Here is an 11,037-nt window from a genome sequence, read left to right on the forward strand (position 1 = left end):
ACAGAGGCCGTAAAAATCAATTTCAAATTAAACAAAAATGTCATTGTCATTATTTTATTAAATATGGTAACATTAAATACTTATACAATACTGTTTCCTATTTTAATTTCGATTGCAGATCACATAATTTTCAAAATAAAAATTATTAATAATAAAAAATAAATTACGCTTAAGGCTTAGTATAGGTATTCTAATAGGAAATTTTACTAAATTTGGTATGTTTAAAAACACATTTTTACTTATGACACTGAAAACTTATCAATTGTTAAAGAGGATAAGAATCGACCGATTTTGATGACATTTTTGTAGATATATAGTAACTAAGTAAGATATATGTAAGTATACTAACCCCTCTCATTCAGAGAAGAGACTCGAGCTCAGCAGTGAGCCAAATATAGGTTGATAATGATGAAAAAATTATGATTAAATATGAGAATGGATCATGAAATAATTTTTACCCATTTTTTTAAAGCAATACATACGTATTATTCTATGATATAAATTTATATGACAAACTGTTTACTACGTCATCTACTCCTTTGTATTTAAAATGACAATTTTGGAAAAAAAATTATAGTACTTGTTTTAAATAAATAAATAAATTATTTCAGTGTCAAAGTAAGTTGATAATACCGTGTAAGAGACAACCAATATTATTTTTAGGTACCGTTAGGTTTAATTATTTAAAATTGAAGTAAATATATCATTAAACAACTTCATTGTACAAAAAAAATATATAATATAATGTGTATAATATTTTGCGGTCGTCTCTCAGACTACATGGTACTAAGCAACAGTCTAACCGTCATGATGATTTTATTTATCTCTATATACGTATTTGCACTCGGGGTAAGTACGCACTGTGAAATACAACTGCAAATACTGAACGAGAATTGAACCTAGGACTATTGGATATCAATTGACCTTTTAACAACTGGAACCTGAATGGCAAATGAACTTTCGTTTTTAAACATACCGACTTGCTTAGTCCAATACGGTTTAGTTCACGGACTCATATTTAGCTAGATAACGTGTAAGATAGATCAGTTTTAAACTTACCGTGTTCCTACGAGCTTGTATTTGCGCAATACGCTTTATTTTAATAAGATTCATTTTTTTATATTATAGTCGAAAAATATTATTGTCACTGGGTAAAGCAATAAATTTCATTATACTATACTAGTGTACACCTGCGATTTCATCCATGGATTAATCCAGGATGAAAGTATATAAAGTAAGCCTATATGTTAATCCAGGGTACGTTCTATCTCCATACCAAACAGCCAAATTCATTCCTATAACTATAAGGAAGAAAGCCTGGCTGGCCATTGAAATAGGCTGATAATGATGTTTAACAAATATTTATGCAGTTATAAAAACTTTCGCGTTTATAACGTTAGTAGTATATATAGATTATGAAAAACTTTCTCAATAGTTAAAACTGTAAAATTCTCGTGACGTCGTAGAATATAGCAAAAAAAAATGTGTGAAAGTTGATGTTGAAGCGGCTTCTAGTCCATGATACACAGATGTATTTCAAAATGCGAGCGGCTTGCAACTAGATATAAGTCCGTGGTACGTACGCAGTCATACTCGTGCGAGCGGCATCTAGCTAAATATAAGTCCATGATACGCAGATGTATTTAAAAATGCGAGCGGCTTCCAACTAGATATAAGTCCGTGGTACGCAGATATATTTCAAAATGCGAGCGGCTTCTAGCTAAATATTATTCCGTGGTACGCAGATATATTTCACAGCACGAGCTAAGTGTTACTGAGTACATTTACGCGAGGGAGTGGATCACGGCGTAGGTGAAGTCCTTGGTAGTGGACTGACCGCCCAGGTCCTTGGTCCTCACTTTGCCGTCCGTCAGTACCCTGGAATGAGGAATCAGAAATGAAGAGATCACTGACATAGGTCAGCGTCGCGAAGCTGAAGTGGCAATATGCAGACCACCTAGTTCAAAGCCGATAGACGTTGGGGTCCCTAGGTGCTGGAAAGGCGACCCCTCACCGGAAAGCGTAGTGTTGGTCAACCCTCCCCCCCACTAGATGGACCCAGGACATCAACCGGGTTACAGGGAGCCGCTGGATGCTGGCGGTTCGAGACCGTTTGGAAGTCCATGCAAGAGGCCTATGTCCAACAGTGGACATCAATCAGGTGTTAATAATGATGATGATAATGGATGATGACGATGATGGCGATGCTGATGGTGATGGTGATGATTGTGATTGTGATGGTCATGGTGATGATGATGATGATGATGATGATGATGATGATGATGATGATGATGATGATGAAGATGATGATGATGATAATGGCGATGGTGATGATGGTGATGATGATGATGATGATGATGATGATGATGATGATGATGATGATATTGATGATGACGATGCCGATGATGATGATGGATGATCGATGATCGATGATGGATGATGATGATGGTGATAATGATAATAATAATGAAGGTGATGATGATGGTGATGGTGGTGGTGGTGATGATGATGATGATGATGATGATGATGATGATGATGATGATGATGATGATGATGATGATGATAATGATGAAGTGGTACAAACTTGTTGATGGCGTTCTTGATCATCTTGGAGTAGGAGTGCAGGTTGACGTGCGCCAGCAGGTTGGCGGAGCACAGCAGCATGGCTGTCGGGTTGGCGATGTTCTTGCCCACCGCGCCGGAGAAGATGTGCCGCGCGCCCTGAGTACACACTTCTTTTAGTATCTAAAATATATATCAAAATCGGCCGTTGGGCAAGATCGTGGTAATCTCGAAAATCGTGGGATCGGGAGAAAGAAAGAAAGAAAAAACATTTATTTTAAAAATTGTGCCACACTTAACCACTTAATATAATTAATTGTAGTGCCTGATACTCACCGTCTAAGCATCAGAACATCACTATCTTATATTTGGCACAACCTTGAAAAAGGATCCAGCTCAGCATTGTGCTGCATGTACCAAGGAAATATTGGACATACAGCGCTGATTCTCAGCTGACAACCTTGAACCAGGTGAGACCACCGAAGTGCGTAGTCACATAGCGACATAAAACTAAACTAAAACCAAAAACCAAACTAAAAATAAATGATACATGATATGAGGATTAATGTTACGAAAGTTAATTAATAACACAAATAAAAGTAAACTAAATATATATAAATAATTCATAACTATAAAATTTTAATATAACTACGAGAATAATTTACCGAATACAAACATAAATAATTTTCAACACGGCTTATTTCTAATTACTGTTAACAAATATAACGTTTTTTCAGTATAACATATAATTTCTAATTAATTAATATTGGATAGAAAAATATGTTCATTATAGAAATGAGACTCCTCCTCTCGAAAAGAAAATCTCCATTTTTGCCCACGATCTTGCTTTCTACCACAAACCTGTAGAACTCACCTGTTCAAACACCGCGCAGTCAGCGCTGTAAGAGGCGCCGGCTACCACACCAGCGCCGCCCACCAGCCCACTGGCGAGGTTGTCCACGATGTTGCCGTACAGGTTGGGCGTGACCATGACGTCGAACTGGTTGGGGTTGGACACCATCTGCATCGTGCAGTTGTCGACGATCATCTTCTCGAATTGGATGCGCGGGTAAAGCTTTGCCATCTGTATTTAATGATAATAAGTTGTGTTATTTATTATTCAAAAATCAACTTTTCCAAAACGACCAATCTTATGTTTGATGCATACTTTATAAAATACAAAAGCCTATTTTTGCAGAATAGATAAAGAAAGTTTTAAAATCAAGTGGTAACATTGTTCTTACCATTTTTGTATTTGTACCTATGCATTTCTCGATTTCTCTCTGAATTATTTTATTGTTTCGTCCTTTTTAGACCCCATTTACAGAGCCGGGTTATAGTTTTTTAACTTATTAAAAAATATTCAATACTTTTCTATTTCCCGATTGGGAATATAAACTAGCCGTGCAATATCTACATCGTCGCATTCTGATGTGCAATGATTGGACCGCGCGAACTTTACGACCGCATTCTATAGATATATTTTGACTTAAACAAATATACATATTTGCAATGTCCTTACCAAGCCCTTTCTTTTGATACTAAAAAGCTCAATAAACAATTCAATAATTTACCTCTTCGCAACTGCGTAGAAACAGCCCGTCGCCCAGCTTCATGATGTTAGCCTTGTGTACCGCGGTCACCTTCTTACGGCGCATCTTCACGGCGTAGTCGAATGCGAACTTGGCGATTCTCTCCGACTTCGCCGCTGTGATGATCTTCAGGCACTCCACCACGCCTGCCGTCCGAAATAACTGGTCATTAAGTTAGAAGCGGGCTAACTTGTTAGGAGGAGGATGAAATCCACACCCCTTTCGGTTTCTACACGACGTCGTGCTGGAACGCTAAATCGCTTGGCGATACGTCTTTGTCGGCAGGGTGATAAATAGCTAGTGTAACTAGCTAGCTAGTGTGTCAAAAAAGGAAGGAAAAACATCGTGAGATAACCTGCATACCAGAGAATTTCCTTAATTATCTGCGTGTGTGAAGTCTGCCAATCCGCATTGGGCCAGCGCCCAGCGTGGTGGACTATTAGCCTACCCCTCTCACTCTGAGAGGAGGTTCGAGCTCAGAAGTGTGCCGAATATGAGTTGATAATGATGATGATGATTTATAAAGTCTAAATCAAAACATTACAAAAAAGCATTTCAAGATCTGTCATGTATGTGATTGGGACTCTTCGGTAAATTATTACAAAAGCAGTCTCTCATTCTGAGAGTAGACTCAAGCTCAGCAGTAAGCCGAATATGGGTTGATGACAACGATAGCTATATAAAGTAACACACAGAACACTTTTAATTGTATAACACTAACCAGGCACAGACTCGTGCTCTAACGCAGAGTATTCGCCCTCGGTCTGCTCTCGGATGATGATGCAGTCCACGTCGTGATGGCGGCACTTGACGTTCGGCAGAGATTTGACGTGCACGACGTTAGCGTACAGGTCTAAAGCATTGCGCAGCTTCATGTTTAGGGTCTGCAGCTCGCCAGTGTGGGAGAAGTCAGGGGTCGCCAAAATGCCCTACAAAAAAAAATTACAAGTAATAGTAAGTGATGATGCAATCTAAGATGTAAGCGGGCTAACTTTTTAGGAGCAGGATGAAAATCCACACCTCTTTCGGTTTCTACACGACATCCTACTGGAACGCTAAATCGCTTGGCGGTACGTCTTTGCTGATAGGGTATTAACTAGCCAGCCCTGGACCAATTAAGAAAATCGAACCAAGGACTAGAAAATACAACATGTCGTCGGCACTGTCTACAAGTACAAAATAAGTTCTTAATGAGTCTTCAGGAAACTTGTATTGATCAAAAATATTTCCATTTTGTACAAATTATACCCAACAGTGCATACTCAAGTGGAAAACCTTGTGCGATATAATAAATAAAAGGGAACGCTACATTATCAGCGAGCTGCATAGGATACATTATACCCTCGTATTGTCCCGGGAATGGGAACTACGCGGGTGAAACCCTTTGAATTTGCTAGTCGTTACATTCGTCAATTATGATATATGATGATGATATTAAAAAGTTCCGATACCTTGATACAAATCTTGTTTCTGGCGATGGAACCGACGACATCTTCCAGAGGCGCACTCAACGTGGGATTAACTTCCGAGAAGAAGTATGACTCGAAGTCCACCGGGATGCCAGCTGCCTGAAAACATGAATGAATTTAATGATTAAAAAGGCACAAGAAATTTCAAGGTAGGTTAATCTAAAACTATATCTATTAAATATGGATCTTATTTATTATTTAATCATAAGTTTAATTAAAAATTTACATGTTTAAATTTAGGACTACTAAATAATAAATAAATTCATTAAAAGTACGACTTTATTTAAGTAATGTACGATAGAATTTAATAATATTCTCATATTTACATAGCAAGATATTGAACAAGAAGAAGCTTTTATGGCTAATATTTTAATCTAAAATAAACTTGTTTTAAATATGAAATTCAAAGGTGCCAAAATCGTGGGCAAACTTACACTTAAGCACTGTTTGAAAATTAAACGAAAAATTAATTAAAAAAAACTGGTATTATCTAAATGATCTCTTAAAATGTTTGTTAGAGTCCATTTTAGAAAAATTCTATTTATAATATGTTGATTACTTGAAAATCAGATTACTTCAATAATCATTGTAGGTATGTACCTATTTCTTTTTACTTCAATCCACTTAATATCTTATGTCTGGCCAACTAGTGGTGTCTACAAAACACACTTTTCACTCCACCTGAATAAAATCAATAGTAACCATTCCTATGGGCTACCTAGAAATAATATATTGCAAAGTCATAAATGTGGGCATAAACTACTTAGATGTAATATGAAATCATAATCGTGGGATTACCTTGAAAACTTCCTGAACGGAATAGACAAGCTCTGGGCCGACGCCATCGCCAGGAATGAGGGTGCATTTAACACGACCCTCCTTGCTAGTTTGCTGTTTTTAAAAAAATATTACATTAAACTTAGCACAATAAATCTTTACTAATTTTAGTTACCTCTGTATTAGAATATTTGTTATCTTTATCGGCCTATTAGAACAGCCCACCTTACAAGAGGGGATATGGAGCTTAAACCCACCATGATGCGAGTTGGCGGGATAATTTGCTATATTTTTTTATATAATATGATTATTCGCGTTTTTCTTCAACTAGTCCTAAAAACTATTTTTGCATTAGTTCAACAGGCAGATATTGACCTCAAGAGCTGTGTGTTATATTTTTTTTTCACTCCCCTGTTCCTATTGGAAGTTAATTTTTGGGCTATCATCCAATGGAATCAAGGCATCATTGCTCGTACTCAGTGGCGTGCACTTCATAGATGCAAAAAACACTACATATCTTGAGGACTCGTTATGAACCCATATTGGAGAATTGACGCCCTTACGAGAGTCGTTCCGTCCATCTCTTCTGCTTCTGCCTTCGGACTCCATCAGATGATGCTTCTGAGCTAGCTCAAAACCCCCGGTGATGCCGCTAAGGTCCCATTAAGGAGCTTACGGCATTTACACGATCAGATCAATCAATTTTGAATAGTCTTTACAGTGCTTACCCTAGTTAATAACCTTGTACACGCCACTGCTCATACTTACCTATGGTGAGAGGCTGATAAACGAAAAACGTTCAGATTTTACAAAAAACAAGAAGATCCGGGAACACTGTTTTCAGTCCATAATACACATCTTACATAATATGCTTTAGGGAAATTATAATAATAAATTCCTAATAGTTAACACAAAAATACAAATTGTGTGTAACATTTATATGTGCTTATTCATGAATGTGGACAAAACACAACATGTGTTATTTGTTACATTGCATTGGACAACACAAATGCTTGCATGTAACATGACACATCGATTCATGCACTCGGAACTAGCACTGAGAAGTTAACAATAAAGGCTGGCATATATCTGGCGAGACGCAGCTTTTATTAACCAACTTAAAAAAAAAAGGTTCTCAATTCTACGTGTATGATTTTTTTTTCATATGTGCGTTACCTCATCACTTCGTCATTTTTACACCAAATTTGAAAATTATTTATTTGTTTGAAAGAGTATACTTCCAGATTGGTCCCATTTGATTTTCATGAAAATTGGTTTAGTAATTTTGTGTTAAACAAAAATGTCAAAATAACTAAAATATGTTATTGAAGTCAGTTAAATTTTCATGTTAAAAAGATTATTAATAATAATATCAAATTTCCCATCACTTTTAGACTAGCTTGCGCCTCTATAATAGTCTTTGATTCTCCATAGTGTTGGTTATTTAACATATGTATCCTTAACTATTACTGCTTGTACGAGTATAATTATAACTCAATTAAATTTTTTAAGCAAAAGAACTTGGTATATTTGCTGCAGTTTGTATTTTTTGGTGTTATGTATTTTTGTGTATTAATAATGGCAAATAACTGTTTGATGTGTTTCACGCCAGATATATGCTGGCTATTAGAGTTTAAAAATATTAGTCTGTATATTTTAATATCTATCAATCTTATGTTTGCATGTAATGCAATTATGCAGCTGCAATAGACTTAAAAGACTAATTGTTAACTTTATGCTATGCTATTATTGTAAAATTGGTAGAGCACAAATTTTCATGATTTTAATTATTACATATTTGCAAACATATAACCTAAGCCTAATATTATATCAATTGAGATATATGATGGGATAATGGTACATGATTACTGTTATTATAACCCATAGATCATGCTAATCATATTAAGCCATTCTATTCTTTTAAATAAATTAAATTTAGTAATTTTATCTAAACTATCTTAATGTGATTTTACTTCTTTAATATACATATAGTATGTTTGTAGTTGAAATTATTAAATACCTATACAATTGCAAATCTAAATTAGTTTATTTCAAGTAGACATAGTAGACAACTTTCCCTATCACTTTATAGTGAAAGTATAAATCACTACAAGTTTGAAAAGCAGATTCTACTGAAGAAAGTCCTCAGCAGTTGTGTTATTTATAAAGAATATCATTAACTATTAATTATTTTAACAATTATTATTTTATCATTAACAAATTGTTATTACTTCTTGCATTGAATAGAATGGCATATAATTACAATACAAAATATAAAATACATGCAAGTTTTAAAACATTTCACTTACATTTTGGTTTATAAATGTTGTTCCTGACAAAAAATCACTTTAGAAATACCTATAAGTTTTATTTCTTCATAACATAATTTTGATGCCAATTTCACACAATTATAAATTAAATTATATTTATAATGAAAATTTGGTTGCCAATGCATATTCAAGTAAATATATTGTATGTTTCAATGCAAAATATTTTTCATAATTTATGAAAAAAATGTTAGCTATTATAAATTACAATAACTAATATTTCTCTTACCCTCCAGATATGCAAAGGGCCTTTATTAAGAGTGACAGGAGACAAGGATAAAACCTTAAAAGCTAATAAGGCTTGTTTGAAATTAATGCAAATTAATTTGGCACATCTATTTTTTTTTTGTTTTATTTAATCAAATTGACACTGGTCAAACACATTGAATGATTTGCATTGAAACTAACAATATATATTATCAGAAATACATTTAAGGATTTAATGCAATAAAGCAGTAGTTGAAAAATCAAGTTATGTTATGCATTTATCATCTAACAGTGGAATTCATAGACGTTCTAGGGGCAACCCCAGAGGATCATCTGCGCTGAGTGTCAAATTCTCAAACAAATAGAGGTTAAATTCGACACTCAGTGGCTAAATGATACCCTGGGGGGGTGACCTGGGTGGCCTGCTAAGATTCTGGAGTTAGCTTGGTTGGAGTACCTCAGGCAGGGACCAGAACCAGTAGACTTATGCAAAACAGCCAACATCATGTTGGAGTGCGGAAAAGACCTAGGAAGATATACCCAAAAAACACACTTTATAAGTTTTGCCACACACCACAATATTTGAATTACCAATTTATATTTAAAAAAAAATTAGCTTGTAATGTGAGACATAAAAAGTGCAGAGCCTGCATGGAGGAAAACGAGACACTGCTACACTTTATGCTTAGTTGCAGAAGTGTAACGGAACAACAAACTACCTACATTGGTCACTCATTGATACTCTATGAGGTTATCGACGACCTGGGCAGCCTACTAAGCTTCTGGAACGAGCTTGGCTTGATGGAGTGAATCTAGCCTTAACCTACACCAAAGGTCCCATGTACAACAGCCAATTACATGGCCAAGTGCAGAAACGGCCCAGAAGGAAGGAGTGACAAAAAAAATTATATAACTCTACATATTTATCTACATACTCTCAATAAAAAAAAAGTTTGCAGTACTGACTTTCAGCACATATATACTGCTTTATTGCATCAATGTGGGTGCAACCATTAGTTAGTTAGTATCTCACCAGGGTGCTGATTGAAAGGGGCGCGAAACATACGTTTTTGTCAGCTGTTACCGATGTTGTGTGCAAACCTTTGCCTACATGTTGGGATCCCTGAAAAAAATAAAGAATGTCTTTAAAATCATTTTTTTTTATTCTTTACAAGTTAGCCCTTGACTACAATCTGACCTGATGGTAAGTGATGATGCAATCTAGGATGGAAGTGGGCTACCTTGTTAGGGATAGGATGAAAATCCACAGCCCTTTTGGTTTCTACACTACATAGTATCGGAACACTTAATCGTTTGGTGTTACGGCCAAAATACAATTATGTTATGATTAATTACTGCAGTAATAACAAAAATGAGTATTGTATCATTCTAAACTCGAGTTATGCATGTAATGCTTCTCGTTAATTTAATTAATATGTTATTTAATTTAATTTAAACAATATAATATGTAATTAATATATTAATCATAAATTAATTAATATAAAGAAGTTAATTGTGTTATCCTATGGTCACATGCTTGACGATTTTGTTTCCGGATTTAAATACGCAGTAATACATTGTCTTCAATATAATATGGATGACATGAATCTGGTAGGTATACAAGATCACGTGAGGTTATTTGATATCCTCAAGGATTTATTGGTAAAACGGAAATTAAATTAAAAAACATCAAATTTTAACACATTATAGACGAAAAGCGACACATTATTGTATAAATATATCAAGTATGGGGATAATAACAAGTAGTTACGAAACAGTTTTCGGAAAAAGATTTTTCACGGTTTTTATATAGATGTTAGCTAAAAAATTATACGATACCTGTATCAATGTACGGAAAACATTTCTAGTAATAAGCGACATGCTTAATTCTTTCTAGAAACCTTCAGGGCTAATTTTTTTCAGCAAAGTATTTTTGGATTTTGGAACTGCGTCTGACATTCCCTGGTTCCCAGCTGACAGTGACACTGACAGATGACAGTGATAAGACAACCTCACAACTGAAAATTATGTTCCATTTCACGGTCCACCTTTCCCTAGGATTCCGGTCCAAACTAAGTTGGCGAATACAACAACATAAGGAAT

The 11,037-nt window shown here is 35.1% G+C and overlaps 1 protein-coding gene across 2 annotated transcripts; it reads right to left on the reverse strand.

Annotated features, from left to right (window-relative positions):
* Positions 1-40: 40 nt before the first annotated feature.
* LOC112047847 (isocitrate dehydrogenase [NAD] subunit beta, mitochondrial) lies at positions 41-10,931 on the reverse strand. Of its 2 annotated transcripts, none has more exons than XM_024085116.2 (9): positions 10,774-10,931; positions 10,001-10,057; positions 6,422-6,514; positions 5,606-5,722; positions 4,876-5,083; positions 4,137-4,300; positions 3,437-3,646; positions 2,585-2,721; positions 41-1,878 (listed from the first exon to the last, which is right to left on the reverse strand). In XM_024085116.2, exons 1-9 carry the CDS (start codon positions 10,813-10,815, stop codon positions 1,785-1,787), a joined length of 1,122 nt encoding a protein of 373 aa, XP_023940884.1. In that variant the 5' UTR covers positions 10,816-10,931; the 3' UTR covers positions 41-1,784. The 2 variants fall into 2 exon arrangements, with proteins under 2 accessions (XP_023940884.1, XP_023940883.1); XM_024085115.2 differs by having other exon boundaries at positions 9,968-10,057.
* Positions 10,932-11,037: the final 106 nt, after the last annotated feature.

This window comes from Bicyclus anynana, chromosome 24, assembly GCF_947172395.1.
Source record: "Bicyclus anynana chromosome 24, ilBicAnyn1.1, whole genome shotgun sequence".
In the NCBI taxonomy this organism is placed as follows: domain Eukaryota; kingdom Metazoa; phylum Arthropoda; class Insecta; order Lepidoptera; family Nymphalidae; genus Bicyclus; species Bicyclus anynana.